This window comes from Solea solea, chromosome 9 (assembly GCF_958295425.1).
Source record: "Solea solea chromosome 9, fSolSol10.1, whole genome shotgun sequence".
NCBI lineage: Eukaryota > Metazoa > Chordata > Actinopteri > Pleuronectiformes > Soleidae > Solea > Solea solea.
Genome location: NC_081142.1, coordinates 9,876,034 through 9,893,158, shown reverse-complemented (window position 1 = coordinate 9,893,158; position 17,125 = coordinate 9,876,034). Strand labels below are relative to the sequence as shown.

The 17,125-nt window shown below is 40.3% G+C and overlaps 1 protein-coding gene across 7 annotated transcripts in view; it reads left to right on the top strand.

Moving 5' to 3' along the window:
* The window catches only part of si:zfos-588f8.1, a 51,177-nt gene that overhangs the window by 21,481 nt on the left and 12,571 nt on the right, over window positions 1-17,125 (top strand). For 5 of the 7 annotated variants that reach the window (XM_058637811.1, XM_058637809.1, XM_058637807.1 and 2 more), the window contains 13 exons: window positions 6,957-7,051; window positions 10,452-10,514; window positions 11,700-11,799; window positions 12,477-12,577; window positions 12,930-13,059; window positions 13,155-13,244; window positions 13,558-13,674; window positions 13,846-13,980; window positions 14,311-14,432; window positions 14,574-14,715; window positions 14,875-15,070; window positions 15,525-15,600; window positions 16,052-16,144. In XM_058637811.1, coding sequence (XP_058493794.1) covers window positions 6,957-7,051; window positions 10,452-10,514; window positions 11,700-11,799; window positions 12,477-12,577; window positions 12,930-13,059; window positions 13,155-13,244; window positions 13,558-13,674; window positions 13,846-13,980; window positions 14,311-14,432; window positions 14,574-14,715; window positions 14,875-15,070; window positions 15,525-15,600; window positions 16,052-16,144 — 1,460 coding nt within the window. The remainder of the gene's footprint in view (window positions 1-6,956; window positions 7,052-10,451; window positions 10,515-11,699; window positions 11,800-12,476; window positions 12,578-12,929; window positions 13,060-13,154; window positions 13,245-13,557; window positions 13,675-13,845; window positions 13,981-14,310; window positions 14,433-14,573; window positions 14,716-14,874; window positions 15,071-15,524; window positions 15,601-16,051; window positions 16,145-17,125) is intronic. The other 2 variants (XM_058637812.1, XM_058637810.1) reach the window with 1 other exon arrangement.

The window sequence follows — 17,125 nt, the reverse complement described above, 5'->3', positions numbered from 1 at the left end:
CGTCATGAATGGTAAGTCATTACGCCCTATGAATTTAGTTGTATTCAGTTAATTCAACCACGGAGCTACGTAGCAAAAAACAGAGTAACTTTGTTTTGTTTATTTCTTTCCTCTGTAATGAGAAACATGGTCTCTACTTTCACATGTGGAAGAATTTACATCTGGCCTGACCTCAGGCAGTTATTCCCCCCCCACACACACACACTCTTGTATGGAACAGTCCATTGTGAGTGTGGTTCAACACTGTACTCAGCAGGCCTCTCATCACTGGAAAGTTAACTCAATTTATAATGCAAATATTCCATATTGTGTATTATTAGACTGCTCTGTAAGCATAATATTGTGTGTGTGTGTAGTGTAGTGTACTGGGTGGCATGTAAGTGTGTGCGTTTGGGTCATATTATGGTTTTTAGAGTGTCTCCTGTTAGCGATGTAATCTAAATGTCTGTTTGTGATTGAACAGATTAGAGATGGAAAAAAATCAAATTATGTTCTCTCTGTTGCAGCAAAATTATCCCAAAACAGTGTAGACAAAAAGCAGAAAGCCATATTCTTAATTAAACTTTAAATGGCCATCCCTGGAGTGGAGAAGTAGTTACTTTCGGCTGATCTGGAAGTAAATCTTCATGCATTTTCTGTTTTATTTCACAGTGAATGTGACTAAAAATAGACCTTTAAGCCACATTGTGGAAATTTTTTATTATTTTTTCCAAGTAATTTGAAAATACTACTCAGTCACTCACTCACTCACAGATCAGAAACACATATATGGAAAGCACTGGTCCCTTGATGGGTGTCAGTCTGTCACAGTCATTGGTTCTGGGTGGCTGATGGAGGGAAGAACGGGGAGGTGATTGTGAGATTTTCCTCTACATCAGCAGAGTTTTTGTCCCTTTGGCAGACACACTGCCACTCTGTCTTTCACTTCTTGTGTGTCTGTGTGGCTCTGTGTGTGTTTGTGCGTGTGTGTGTGTAGCTGTGGTTGCAAGGGCAGACAGGGAGACGGGTTTGGTCTCTGCTGGCCTGGTCAGTGAAGGAAGTGGAGACGGGATTCCATGTGTGACCAGTCTGTCAATTATTGTGGTTATTGAACAGCTGTACAACTCTCCTTTGATCGTTGCAGCATCCAAACCTGAATTTTGTTCAGTTTACGTGTGAGCATTAGTTGAGGATGTGTGCTTTTTGTACGCTATTATGTGTAATTTGGTAACCACCCCCAGTGTCTGCAGCACACTCATAAGATGGTTGACATGAAACAAAACTTGCTTTACAGAGGAAGCAATAACTTCTCCGGAATTATGTTCCCTGCAGCTTCTCTCTACACAGATTGTCTACCTCTGGTAATTCCTTCCTGACAATTTCCACTGACGCCATTATATGTGGAGTGTAGAATTCTATTTTTAGACAGTTTTATTGAAACCAAGCAACTTCACTTTGAGAAAAGGGCTTTACTTTATTTTCTTGTCATGGAAACTGATCAGATTACAGTGGTGGAAAAATGCAGAGGGTGTGTGTGTGTGTGCATGTGTGCACATACATGTGTGTGTCAAGCTATAGGGGAGGTCTCCAGGCCTGGGTCACATTTTGAGGAGATGAGATCATCATTTGTGGTGCCAAACTCAGGCTGTGGGCTGTGTGCTGCTGGCAGATTGAATAGCCCCAACCTGAAACCATCCGGGAAAGCCTCTGTCCTACTTAAATACATTGCTGTAGTTAAAAAAAAAAAAAAAAAATAGGTCCTCCAGCTTACAAGTGAGTAGTTCACTTGTAAACTGGTCCAACTGGTTTAACCTCTTTTTTGTGGTTCTGTTGACGTCTTTTCCTTTGCCAGGTTGTAAAGTTTATTTATTCTTTATGTCAGCAGCAACGTCCTCTGTTACAGAGAGTTGAAAGAATACAATATGACAGGAAATATTAGGTTGAGTCAATAGTTGGTAAATATGCAGCAAGCTTTACTTCCCTAGTGTAGTCATAGGAACATGTCTAAACCAACATTTCCTTTTCTTTCAAATGTTTGTTTGAAGTATACAATATTTTGTCCTCTCAAACCTGAAGTTGTAAAATGAGCAACGTTGTAACTGCTGGAGTGGAGAAAAGAGTGGAAATAAACAGGATAGCATAAAAAAATTGCCTTATTATTTTTCAAATTCTACATAGTGACATTATTTAAAAAAAAAAGAAGTAGTTGTAGGCGTAATTTATTGCAGGAGTAATGTATTGGTCTCTTTCATGTCATCATCAGAACGTAACCAATCCAACTAGCTCACTGGGGATAAAATTCACTTGATTTAGTGATTCATAGTTCTAAAAAAAGCAAAATTGACTTTGAGTATGACCTAATGCTAACTTGAAAAAATGTGTTTTGCCAGACATCTCTGACCACGCCTTTGTTTCTTGCTCACAGTAAAAACATTTGGTGTAAGGTATGATATAAGTGATGGGTTGGGTTTTTTTTTTCTCCCTCTTGTGAGTCTGATGTTTGGATTTGACTAACTTCACTATTTTCCTACCATAAACAAATGAATGTATCTCCTTTTTACTTTATATTACAATTGAAAACAAGATGTGCCATCACTAAATTGTATTCATAAAATGATCAATCATTGAGCTAAGAATATTTAATAATCATTTAACAAGCTGGTAAGCCGCTCTTGCAAATGTCCCAGTCATCTCCATGCCACTGTGTCTCACTCTTTCAGACAGGAAGCTCCTATTATCCGGAACCCTCTTTAACAGGAAGTGACTACGACACGGGAAGTAACAGCAGTAGTTCTCCTTGCTGCCACAAGCTCAGAGCCTTTAAGGGTGTGGATAGACTAAAGTATTGTATTGTTGTTCAGGAAGTGCAGAGGAGTAGCTGACCATTCTGTCTGCTGATCCATTGTTATGGGTTGTACCTCTTTATTCCTCAGCTATATTTGGTCAGGCTGGGTGGCATTGTGTATGAGTCTGGGAAAAGATGGCATTACCAGGGAGTAAAGTTGCTGCATCACATGTCTTTCATCACACATACACAAAGTTATTACTGTAATCATATCATTCAGAATCACATTAAAGGGTAGGACATGCTGTTCCTAACAGGCTGTTCCCTAAAGCTTGCATGTAGCAGCATGCTGCAGGCCACTTCAGGGTCTAATAATGGTACTGTGACCACACCACAAGCTGAAGTTTGATGTGGTACCCATCTAGACATGGGTGGAGCACTTTAAAATGGCTCCAATCTGGTAAAACACCATGCCACAGGAGGAGCAAAGCTGATGACTGAAAAACTAATCTTAACCATTCCGTTTTCCATGCTTCTAACATGTGCCCTGTCCTGCTTGCATTGTTTGGCCGTATGACATGCTGGCACATAGCATGTATATTAGTCATTGGAGGATGGACTTTTTTATTACTCAGATTAGGAATATATGGGCTGTTTCATCCCTTAGTTTTAAACAACTAAAATAAAACTGTCGATTCAAGGTTTGCAGGTTGTATTTATACAGAATGTTAGGTCACTCATTTAAAACTACCACCATTTGATTTCCACTCTGCTTTCATCCAGCAGACGTTTGTTGCCATTGTGCTTGATTTACTGCTACATACTGTAGCTGTCTTGTGACACTCGGCAGAATTTGTCTTTGCTGTCCTTGTATTTGTAAATGTATGAATTGTTTAGCTCTGCAGCAAATGTTTGCCTTAAGTACAATTTCTGTTTTAAACACAAAGATGTTCGGTTTGACAGGGTGGGTTGTAGAGAAAAGGAGCATTTGTGATGTTTGAACAAGCAACATTGCTTGATAATCTGTTCTCAATGAAGTCTTTACATATTAGATTTTAGATTTTACCATATGAAAATCGAATCCAAAATATCACACATTTCACAGTGAGCGAAATGCCGTATCATTCTGTTCAAACGTTTTAGAAATATTAGAAAAATCATGCAGTACATTCATGATGTACTTCAATATTACCACATTTATTGAAGCATTCAGTTTCTGAATCTACACACCAGCCCCTTTTAAGCACCATTGATGTCATTATTATAACTCAAAGAATCAATTCTTTGTCAACAATTAAGGCGAGTCAAGCTCAAGGGGTTAAAGTGTAGTTAATGGGATATCTTGGTGGCTTGAAGCATGGCCAAGTATAGAAGAGGAACTGTGTAGAGACGTGGTTGCATTTAATCACTGTCAATATCATGCGATGTCACCAAAGCATTTTTTCACATTCAGCAACAACAACATCATCAACAACAACAAAGATTGGGGATTATTTTTTTACTAAATGCCATCGATTCTTCATTAAAGCCATGATTTATTAAATAGTTCATTACTCAGCTATGTAACGCAGCAGTAATTAAAGTATAGAGTATATTTTTGGTTCTGAGGAACATATAGTTGTGGGTATACAGTGAACGTTGTCCACATAGAGGTTTGATCAGTTTTGTTTGAGGCCTGTCATTGTCCGTTGTGAATGTGGGAACAGTTTTTTGGCAGTTGGGCTATTTAGAGTCCTTTTGTGAGTGTATCTATGCTGTAGTGAGGTGTCGGTGTCAAGGCCTTGGCAGAGACTGTGGAAAAGTTTAACTGAACCACTACTTGGAAGAATGAAGCACTGCCTCCATGTTGTAGCACTGAGACTGAGTCCCAAGAACAAGCTGTAGGAGTTTGGACACAAAAAGGTGTTCCTGAATGTATTCTCTGGAAACGCATCGTGTTGTGTGCACCGTTAAAACTGTTCCATCCCTATATTGTGTTTGATCATGTGCAAATTTACTACCCCTAAAAGTATATAATTTACATATTATCACCTCTGCTTCACTTGCTTGTTGAGACAAATGGCTCATAAATTGCGCTGTTCTAGCAACACTCCCCTAGTTCAGTGTGTTTGTGTGAGAGGGGGGATATCAAGAGATACCGCTCACCACAGCAAGGAATAAGTTAAAGCACTAGTGACACTATGAGATGGTCACTACGTAGATGTCTGTATGCATTCCCACACCATGCACTCAATGCAGATTGCTGAACCACAACAGCTTTTTTGTTTTTTGCTTTTGTCTCCCCCCCCTTCTCTAAATCTCACTCTCCCTTCCGCCTTTCTCCTCCTGTAGAGAACCCATATTTCGTAAGAATACAGATTAGACCACGTTTTCCCTGTTCACGGTTTGGCAAGCTGACGTTCACTTCCTCATACCTGCTGAGCCTTCCAGCCAATTGGGACACTTGTTAATGGGCATGTTCGAATATGAATGATGCTGTGACATGTTTAACATTCCCTCCACGCTGCAGTGGCCTGGGCTTCGCAGAGATTTCCCAGGGTTTTTGTGCCGTTTTTGCAATGTTTATGGAGTGGGCTTGATCAGAATGGTAGTGCCCGTAGCATTGAGCAGTGAGACACTTTTTTGTATCAACGTCAAAACACACTAAACAGACCCCCAATCTTGGAGCAGTACTTTGTAAGCACAGGCAATATTTCAAATAAATTAATAGTTTTACACCATATATATTGACACAATACTACACATACACATTCGAAGATTAATAGGATTCACATGCAAAAAATACAGTCGAAGAGATCATTGGAAAGTGAGCTCTTGGTTTGGTGCCTTGTCTGAGCAAGTCCATGTCAACTGAAGAAGAGTAATGCTGGTCGCTGACAAGAAAAAATTGATTGTCTCTGACATCAACAAACAACAAGTCCTGCATCACAAGAGCTAAACGCACATATTGGCTTGAGAAATATAGGTTACTGTCAAATGGTATTAGTGCAAATGAGTAAAAAGTAAAGAATCCTCAAGTAATTTAAAAACATAATACAAACCGGGTGTGCTAGAGCAGAGGAAATGAAAAGTAGGTCAACAATCCGTTCTAAGGAATCTCGATCAGCCCCTGTCGGAGTGTGGCTTTGTTTGTGCCCCCAAACTAATCATCCCCAGCACCACTGTATCAAATTTACCCTGCAACTGCTTTTGAAAACACAGTGTTGCTCCTATTTAGAATGCACTGAATCAACTTCCCCTGCGGTGGCCTTTTGTTGAGTGTGTGTGTGTGTGTGTGTGTGTGTGTGTGTGTGTGTGTGTATATCTGTCTATCTGTAACCATGGGAGCATGTGCATCATGAAGGAAAAAAGAAGGCTATTCAGTGGCTGTGTCAGTGCAATAAACAGGGCCCCTCATCAAGGCCTGGTTGCTGCAGGCTACTGCTGGCTGGGTTAACGTCAGCCTGGAGCCTGCGGATAAACTCTGGTGCTCTCCGTTTCTGTTGCTGCTCTGACACTGCGCCACAGAATGGCTGTCCTAACCTCATTTATCATCACTGACCTGTGCTCTCTCACTCTCTTTCGCTCTGTCTTTTACACACATGCAAACACACAGAGAGAGAGAGAGAGAGAGAGAGAGTGAAGGCAAAAGGTCTGTAATGAAGAAAAAAGGCAGGACTGAAAAGAGGGAGATGGATGGGAAGAGAGTGAGAGGAGGGCAAGAGGGGACAACGAGTTGCAGATGCTCACCCCTCTTAAGACCCCCCCCCCCCCCCCCCCCCACACACACACACAGCGAGAGTCCCACCCCCTTCTGTGGTCTCAGCTGCTGTTAAAAAATGAGATCCAACCCCTGGACTATCCAGTTTCTTTGTTGCTGCGGTAATTTGTTGCTGTTGTTGACTTCCCTGAAGGTCACCAGTATAGATCTGGTGACTGAAAGAACTATTTCATCTTTGCTGCTGCATTACCATATAAGGTCCAAGACTTGGGAGTTTTCACAGTTTGGTGTCACAACCTAAACAGTGGTCAAACCTTTAAGGGTTTGATTTGATGCTCCCGTCAGTTTGTCTAGCACCATCTTAAACTGAGTCATACATCTTTGTGAAATGTGGTGATATTGAATTAAACAGTTGTTAATTTGGTATTGCGCTGTGTGATTTTTATCCCTTTAAACTCAGCCTGTGTCTCTGTGCTCTGTTGTCTTATCCAGGCCTTTGGGAATGCCAAGACAGCCCACAACAACAACTCCAGCCGCTTTGGTAAATTTATCCAGGTGAATTATCTGGAGAGCGGAGTGGTCAGAGGGTGAGTAATTAACACTGTCTGCACATGCGAATGACTGTTTGTGTAACATCCTTCAAGGATGTCGTAAGTAGTCTGCATTTATAAACCACTGTTGTATCTTGATGACATTTTTAAAAGTGCTTTACACTACAGTTTTGCCATTCATTCTTTCACACCCATTCATATGCACATTCATGTAGCATATCATGTTAGATATGGAGCGTTTCATAAGCTGCTGCCCAGGGACACCTCGGCACGTAGATGAGAGGAGATGGGGAGTTAATCCAATTTGAAGTCTCCATGCACTGAATGTTGTCTCTAAAGTTTTGTTCTGTAACCTCTTCCTCTCTTGGTCACATCAGGGTCTTGCATCTCTATGTCTTCCTCTTGCTATTTTTATGGCAGGTCATGTGGTTCCTCCTCTGCAGTGTTTGAATGTGTGCCTTTGTACTGAAACTTTCAACCACTAGTATGTCCTTCCTTTTTCTCAGCAGTCAAACTCTGGTTAGAAGCTGCATCAAAGTGGTCAGCTGTGTCACTTCCTTGTTTCCACACTAGGAGTGGGGAACAGCTGCTTAGTATTGTGTCCTAAAACACAACACAGTTAAAATGGACGCAAAGGCATGCAAAGACAATACAGTATATTATTTGGACTATAGAGTGACATGATTCACTGCTGTATATGCGAAATAGTCATTCAATAAATCAAATAAAAATGAATAAAAAGTAATAAAATGACTTTGAAACCTATAAAGGCCTATAGTGACAGCTGCTAAGCTGCACAGTAAATGGGCATCTCCAACCTGATTATCCCCTGATGGCACTTCTCATTGTGCTCTATTGAATTTCTTATCCTGAGAAAGGTTTGTAATCCAATCATGAGATTTGATTTTATGTGGCTGGAGCTTTTCTGTGTTACAAAGTAGGGCTGGCCTGAATGCGGTTTTTGTTTCTTTAAAAACATCCGTGAAAATTATCTTTGAGCTTCACCTGAAAAGACACGTCTTAATCCTATCACCTCACTGTCCGAATGACAGTACTAGTACGTAAAGGGACTGACGGGTGATGCAGAATCTAAAATTAGATTACCTTGTCTGAGTATAACCATCAATCTTGATCCATAATAAAAATGTTGGATTATTTTATTTAGACATAGTTGTTTGTACATTGTGTGAGTATGAGTTCACTGGTATCATTGGCTTGTCAACAAATGCACGTTAGACATATATTTTATGACAGTTTTAACAAACGATACTTTGTGTTACCAACTGTGGGGGGACCCCGAAAGCAAATCCTACATTGAGTTACGTTAAAAAACTTTGGAACCTCTGAATTAAGCTGCTTTCAGACCCACTCTGAAAGCATCTCTGGCTCTTACACATGCGTTCATACAGGCAGCTCACTAGCCTGCAGACTGTATGTGTGAACAAAAACGTCAGCAGAAGTCACTTTGGACACTCTTGAGATTCTCCTGCCAACTCACTAGTCTAATCTGTGAACCATGTGTGGGTGAGTACAATGCGAGAAAGCTGCAGGAGAAACTCTGAATAATTCAAACCAGGTGCACCCGGCTCACCTGGATCCTCTGGATATTTTCCTGCTGTTGTGAACATGTGTCACCCAGACGGTGCCCTGCCGTGTTTCTCATTTGTGATTGGCAATCTCCGGAGAACATCCGGACCCAATTTTTATATTATCTGGAGTTGATATCTAAAAATGGCTTCAGAAATGGGCAACTAAATGCAACTAAAAATTGAAGCAGGCGTCTCAAACTTAAATGACCTGGGGGCTACTGAGCATCTAGTCTAGTCAGGAGTGGGCTGGTCAATTGAACGACAGTCAGTATTCCAACATGATATTGCAATAACAATATTTGCCACGATATTTACATTTAACAATGTATTCTTCATAAAAAATGTGTGACATACAGAAATAAATAATTATAAGTTGATATCAGTTAGAGGGCCACATTAAATGGGTTGGCGGGCTGCATGTGGCCAACGGGCCGTGAGTGTTAGTAAAGCCTTCATAACATCAGTATTCAGAGGACCCTGTTCTGTTGACTTAACAAAGGCAGCCGTCTATCTTTCCATCTCCAATGGCAGCTATTCAGACAGTCAATAGAGGTGATCAACAAAAGGGAGGCTGCTATTCCTCTCTTCTGTGTTTTCTGGGCGAACCCACTCACTGACAGACGGGATGTTTTTTATGCTCTCGCTCTCTCACACATGGCGTCTTAAACTCTGTGCGACTAATCCTTCCTCACTGGGATCTGAGCAAAATGGAGCAGGACAGTTGAAAGCAACAGTCATTATAGTGTGGAGGATGTGTAAAGAGGAGCTGGTGTGTGAGTGAGTCTAAAAGCAAATGTAGACTTTAGGTTTGTGTTTTTAGTTCTCAGATCAGCCCATGTGTACAGAAAAACAATAGACCACACTTTTTGGTTGCTATCACACTCGCGTATTGTCGGCTGTGATGGCTCTTCATATTCCTTCATCAACCATACTTTCACAATCTCCTGAGACAAACGCATGTATACAACATATCATTTATATGTGTAATTTGTTCCCTGTACAAAAATGACATGGATATATACAGTGGTTTAAGTGACTAGTTTGGTAAAACTTCTATCAAGCAATGCACGTTCACATGGATGATGTGTCATGGATGTGTTGTGTGTCAGTCTGTTTTTTTAGGACATGCCACAAGTCTGTGTCCTGCCAAAAACTACATGGACCACAAATCATGAATTTTAATCTTAATTAAAAACTAAGAGGTTATGTCATATTTGTATGTCTATACTTGAGGCCTCAGCATAGCAAATGGACACCAGTGTTTCTCACAGCACAGAACTATTTTTGGTGTATCATGACAACTGGCGTCAGCGTTGTTTATGCCTGGTTGTAGAAAAAAAAGAAACTCTGACTTATAAAATCTGATTTAGACAACTTTATGACCTTGGCCTGGTCGAGTGGGTAAATACTGCTTTTAAAAGGGCATATCTCATGGCTGTTTTCACATCCTCTGAAATTGTACCTCTACTCCTGCAGCAGCCATTAACTGTAACCCTCCCCATGTTTGCGCTACACTGGAGTAAAATAAATGAACTCTGTAATTGTGTGGGTTTTTGTCGTGTGTGATGTGCTATGCAATGCATCTCACGGTGTCTCAATGCTTGATACACAAACTTTGATTACTTTGACAATATGCCCTCAATTCACCTTATGCTCCTCCCCTCATTTCTTTTTATCACAAACCTTCATATGACCTGAAAGTACACACGCACATGCCCACTCAATACACGGAGAGAGATAGACAAAGCTAAGTGAACTTGAAAAATTATGAGGATGAATCATTTAATACCGTCTTCCTTTTTCTTGTACCCTTCCCTCCCCTCCCATGTCTTTCTTTCTTCTTTTAGGGCTGTGGTGGAGAAGTATCTCCTGGAGAAGTCACGTCTGGTCTCCAGAGAGAAGAACGAGAGGTGAGGCAGGGTCTTGACCTCTCAACCTCACTGACCTTCATGAGGCCCTCTGTGCAAACATGGGGAGTTTCTCCCGAGAGCCTCTTTTGGTTGGATTTGAAGTTAACTGTTCAGTCTTTACCCTTGAATTTTTTTTTTCATAAATCAATTTCATTGGTCACCCTTTATCGTTTAAATAGAATAAACCTTTTTTTCCTAATGTCCATAAAAGTGTTGGACATTCAGGATTTCTACACTTTGAATTAAATATTGAGATATAACTTTGACTTTACTACCATTAGTTGTGTCCATAATAAACTCAATGTGTTTGCACACGTTGTAGAACGTCTTCTATTAATGTAGCAGTCATATATTGTATCAATGTAATTTTATATTATATATTAACTGTTGCACTGTCATCACTGACTCTTCTGTCGTATTGCTCAAGCCACTGTTACTCACAGTGACACTGACTTGTACACAGTCTACTTGTGTCTATAACTTTAAAAAAATAATAAAATACTTCACCCTGACTTAAACTTAACTTATCTATTCAAAACAGATGCAACAAGGCCATAGCCACAAAAAGGTTGTCCTTCAGCTTTTACTAATACAGGAAGGGGGGGGTTTCTGACATGATTCTTGTTTAAGTTTTTTGAGAGAACACTGACACAGATAAAGAAACACTCAAAAGGGTTGGTGGATGCTTTGTATTAAAACATACTCTGCTGTGTTAGCAGTGTCACTATTGAGCAGTTTCCTGTGTAGATATCCCCAATTTGATTTGGAAAATATATTCACCTTTCACAGACAAGCCCATCTCCAATGTGTCCAGGCAACTAACCGTGAACCTTTAATAACCAAGCCTACAGTCGCTGTTGACAGAGGCTCTCTCCTGTCTAGTCAGGGAGTCTACTGTATTATGTCACTGTTTCATAGTAATAACTGTGGAAAATCCTAACACATGTGGGCTGTTGTTTGTCCACCTACCTGCTTATTGATAGCTTAAGTGGAAAACTGATAGAGCCCAGTCTTCCTTCTATTAGCGTAATACAAAGTGTTGACTTCCAGGTTTGGCTCAAACATGGTGGACATTAGCACCATGTGTCCAATGTGTCCAAAGCCCACTGCTCACCAGCAAACAAATGATGTATACACATACTAGTTTATCCACTGAAGTGATTCTTCATTTTGTTTTTTTTCCAGAAACTACCACGTGTTTTACTACCTGTTGTTGGGAGCTTCAGAGGAGGAGAGGAAGGCGTTTAAGTTGTTGCCACCTGAAGAATACTTCTACCTCAAGCAGGTACACGACAGCCCCATCACATCCGGTTCTTTACACTGTCTACATTTTGTGAAAAATCATACTCCTTTTCAACACTGCTAATGAACAATGAACAGTTGTTATTCTCTTAGTACATCTACATGCACATACATGTTGAGCTACAGTCGTGTTTCTGGTTGACAAATTACGTTGCAGACCAGAACATCTTTATCTTGTGGTGGCTAGTTGGTATCATCTTGAGCACCATCCCATGTCTTTCTGAAATAACTGTTGACCCATGTGCAGAGGACCTTGACCAGTTTGGGTCTAGAGGAACAACAGTAGTTTGATCCCCAACCACATTATCTGAAAGTGTTAATCCAAGAGATTTTGATAAATTATATATAGTATAGTTTTAGTCTTAAATAACTGTGTAGACTAAGACAGTTTTTTCTGTCGTCATGTAAACGTCCTAACTGTTAATGTGACTGGTATTCATAGCGTGTGAATAAGCTTTGCTCCCTGCTGACTGCACACATGTGAATTGCATGTTAATCAAGTCTTCTTTGTTCTCTCACTCATTGAAATTCCCCCTGGATCCTCACTCACTTTTTCAGTCACCTTTGTTCTTTTACCTGTTCATCTTTGCATTTGATCATTTGGCTTTCATTTTCTGATCGTGACAGACGACCCACTAACTATTTGCCTTTTACTTGCAGCAAAACTTTAAGATTGAAGATGAGGAAGATCTGTGTCATGACTTTGAAAGACTGCAGCAGGCGATGGAGATGGTTGGCTTTCTTCCCGCCACCAAGAAACAGTAAGTGGATATGGAATGTAGGTAGCCTAATATTTATTTAGATCTGAAAAATACATAAATATTTTTCCATGTAGTCCTGGAACCAAAACAATATGGAGTCATATCATCAAATATACAGTTTACAGATAGCATAACAAAGAGGCCTTTTAGCATTTCATCCAAACAATGGCTGTGTCTTAAGTAACTAATGTAGAAGTTTATTGGAGACAGTATGTAGACAATGCTTCTATTCATTTCGACCATAACCAGATGACTAAGAGCAGCAGTGTGTAGAATAGTTATTGCATGTGTCATATGACTGTGTTGTTGTTGCTGCTACTTTCAGTTCATCAATTTTGTTTTTGTTTTGCAGGATCTTTTCTGTCCTCTCGGCCATCTTGTATTTGGGCAACGTGACCTACACAAAGAGGTCAAATGGCCGTGATGAGGGGTTGGATGTGGGACCCCCAGAGGTCCTGACCACACTCTCTGACCTACTGAAGGTGACAGATTTGTGCACATCTTTGCAACTCTGTACTTAACTGTCTATGAGTTCTGTGTGTGACAGTCAGAAGTAACCTGTGGGTGTCTCTCTAAGGTTAAAGAGGAGCTCCTGGTTGAGGCGCTGACAAAGAGGAAAACCGTGACTGTAAATGACAAGCTGATTCTCTCTTACAGCCAATCTGAGGTAGACGCCACTTTCTGCAACTTGTCATTATTATAATACAGTGTACACTAATTGTGACCTGCCACTTCCTTGTGCCCTTTTGTTTCTTTTTTTATTCCACTTCCTTATGCCTTTTTGTTTCTTTGTTTTTATTGATACTGAACCAACTGTTCAATATTCAACATTTTAAACCTCTTTATTTTTATCCACTGTCTACATTTTTTGTATTGTAGTATTTCATCTCTGTGTCAAACTGTACGTATGCTTCTTTTCGGTGCTTATGTTCAATCAAGTTTTAATCACAGTTTGCCTTATCTCCTCATTCTCTCATCAGGCCGTCACAGCCAGAGACTCCATGGCCAAATCTCTGTACAGTGCCTTGTTCGACTGGATCGTCCTACGCATCAATCATGCACTGCTTAACAAGAAAGACATGGAGGAATCTATCCCAGTGAGTCACATGTACTTTCACACAGACACACAAAATAAAAAAATGCACATGTTAAAACACATACATACAAATACAAATATTATTTTCTTCAGGTTAACGACATAGAAGTTTTACATTTCCGCTCCTGCTTCTCACTGCTGTATGATTGGTGTTCATGGTCCTGTTTTCCAGTGCTTGTCCATTGGTGTCCTGGATATTTTTGGCTTTGAAGACTTTGCAACGAACAGCTTTGAGCAGTTCTGCATCAACTACGCAAACGAGCAGTTGCAGTTTTACTTCAACCATCACATCTTTAATCTGGAACAGGTAAGCAATTTTGTTTGTTTCCTATATACTAAACTCATTTCACGTGGCACACTGAACCAGACACTACCAGCTGTCACTGCTCTATTGTAAAAATGACATGCCATTTCACTCTGGTTTATCTTACCTGTCAGAGTTCTGGGTTATGTTATGAATAAGAATCAAAGAATTATCATAATATTTATTTAGTCTTGACCTGAAACATGGTATACTTCTCCATCTTAACTTTTTCTTTTTAGATTTTAGATTCTTTATTTTGTTAAACAAGTCATGATAACAGATTGTTATGTTAAAAATGTCAAACACTGAAAGGTTTTGTCTTGCCTCGTACAGGAGGAATACCAAGCAGAGGGAATCACTTGGCACAACATCCACTATACAAACAATGTGGGCTGCATCCATCTCATCAGCAAGAAGCCTACTGGCCTGCTGTACCTGCTGGATGAGGAGAGCAAGTAAGACACAGCTGCACATCATTTGCTCTTCATTCATGTCTTGCGGATGTGTGTATGTCTGTTGTGATTTAGTTAAAGTTGTTCATTTATCTGTATTTTGTTCCCCTGTTTTTCTTTCTTCTTTCTGTGACTGCTCTCCAGCTTTCCCCACGCCACAGATGAGACTTTATTAGCCAAATTCAAGCAGCAGCACCAGGGCAACAAATACTTCGTCCCCACACCAGTGATGGAGCCTGCCTTTGTCATTCGCCACTTTGCAGGGAAAGTCAAATATCAAATCAAGGTAATCAGTGAGATACACAGGTGACGCGACTTTTGCTGATTTAATTAAATTCAATACACAATACATCAAGTGAGGTGAAAATATTACCTACATCATTTGTTTTGTGTTTTGATTTTGGCTCTTGTGATTTTCTTGATTTTTTTTTTTTTACCTCAACAGGATTTCCGGGAAAAGAACACGGACCACATGCGTCCTGACATTGTGGCATTGTTGCGGAGCAGTGATCGTGCATATGTCCGGCAGCTCATCGGCATGGATCCAGTGGCCATGTTTCGCTGGGGCATCCTCCGTGCCACTATCAGAGGCATTGCTGCTTTCAACGAGGCTGGCCGTTCCTGGGCTGCCAAAACGTCAGGTACATCAGAATTGTAAAGCTGTCAGTTTTAGTTTCCTAGAATGATATGTTTGCCTTCTACCATAATATAGCTTATCTACTGTATATCTATATATCTAATAACGTTAAAATAAAAACTCACCACCTCTGACTACTTCGGTTTCTCTGCTTCCTGATAAGCCTTTCAGGTCGGCACACAGAAGAAAGTCCAGAAATGTGATTATTTGGGAGATTTGGACATTTTTTCTCCAACTTTCAATCCTCTAGACTATTTTTGTCCTCTCAGACATAGACCAATGGTGTAGGAGCCTTTTTATTGTGGATTAACAAGATTAAATTAAGTTCTGACAAAAAATGAAAACAGTAAATACAACCGCTGCCGTCATGTGCCTCTGATCAATCTCCCGAGAGCCTGATTATGATTAATATGCTCTTTCAGTTGTTAATAATGCGTCGTGTTTGTTTATGTTTGTAGGTGTTGTCCGTCCAGTCTCCAGAACTCCTTTAGGAGAGCTTCAACGGTCCAATGCCCCAATAGAAAGAATGTACAAGTAAGTAGCCCCATGATGGTCGTGGTCGTCTTACTGTCAGGTCTGTTTTCTTTGGAGGAATCAGTTTGTTATAGTACTGCAGAGAATGAGCAGACTTTTATGAAACACAGAATTATTATTAAAATAGGAAGAAATAAATATTCAGCCTTTGTGAGGTTGATAAACTACACCCTTTCCAGATTGGTGGTCCTTGTTGATGGTGAGGGGAATGTTTAAAACGGTTGGGGATCTGTGGACCCCTTCATATTTTCTGGTACTAAATGAGATGAGGAAGGACAATGTCAGACAAACACCTACTGTCCATCTGAGTTGCTCTATCTTATGTGAACTGAGAAATTAAGTTTTGGTGTCACATTGACTGGCAAATCCTCCATCACCTCATCTCAGACCCATATCCTTTCCACCCTTTGGTGACTCCAGTGTGTTCGGTTTTCTCCTCTCCCATCCACAGACGAGCGTCTATGCTCGATTTCTACTTTGATCACTCAGAGGAGCGCCCTCTAGAGGCCTTTGAAGACATCTTTGCTAGCTATGAAAATAAGAAGTAAGTGAATTTGGTGGACAGGAAAAAGGAATGAAGACATGAGGCCAAGTAGGAAGGAAATATGCTTAAATTTGGGTAAACTTTATTCTGCCCTCTGCAAAAAACTTTGAAACTTTACTTAGCTAATAAATATGATTCAATTGATTTCTTTAAAGGAAGCATTGGTACACTATTATAACATATTACATAGTTGCCCTTCACCTTGATTTCCCTCTCTTACTTCACTGCAGCCCACACCTTTTTCAATATTGGTGTTTCTCCTTGTTCAGACTAATACACACACATTTTTTTATTTCTTATTATTCAAATGAATACAGGGACACCTGTTTAAATAAACAAAGACAATTGGAAAACACCAAATTGAAATTGCTTGTTCACGAGACTGTAGGGGAATATTTTTGGATTGTCAAGCCCTCCGAACCTTGACTTTCTACATCCTGTTTTCGGATCTGAAATTGCTGGGTTGTGCTTTGTAGACAGAACATTTTCTGTTAATCTTTTAACCTTTAAGTAAGACCAGTCCCTTCCAGATCTGCAAAGACTGAGGTGTAGAGGTCAGGTTCTCTGTGGTCCATTCCCTGTATATGTTCCTTCACTGCTTGCCTCCTCTGTTTTCATGACCCTTCATGGTAAGTAAGGAAATTGCATGGAAAAGCTCTTGGACACGGAGAAACCTCCAAATTAACATAATCAGGCTCTGTGTCCAGGGTAACACCAGTTAAAATTCAAGGACCATAATTCCAAAATCCTCACCAGTAACAATTTACAGTCACACAACCAGTAAAAGCCCCAGCATGGAAACAATAGCAAATCACATAAACTCCAACTAAGCTCTGCATGTTAACTACCTCAGTGGCAGGGATATGGGTGTGAATATAACCCAAAATGCCCCCGCGGGTCTGTGTGTGTGCGTCTCTTTTTCTGTTTTTAAAAGGGATCTAGCAGCATGGTTGGGTGGTCAACAAAAAAACATGAATAATG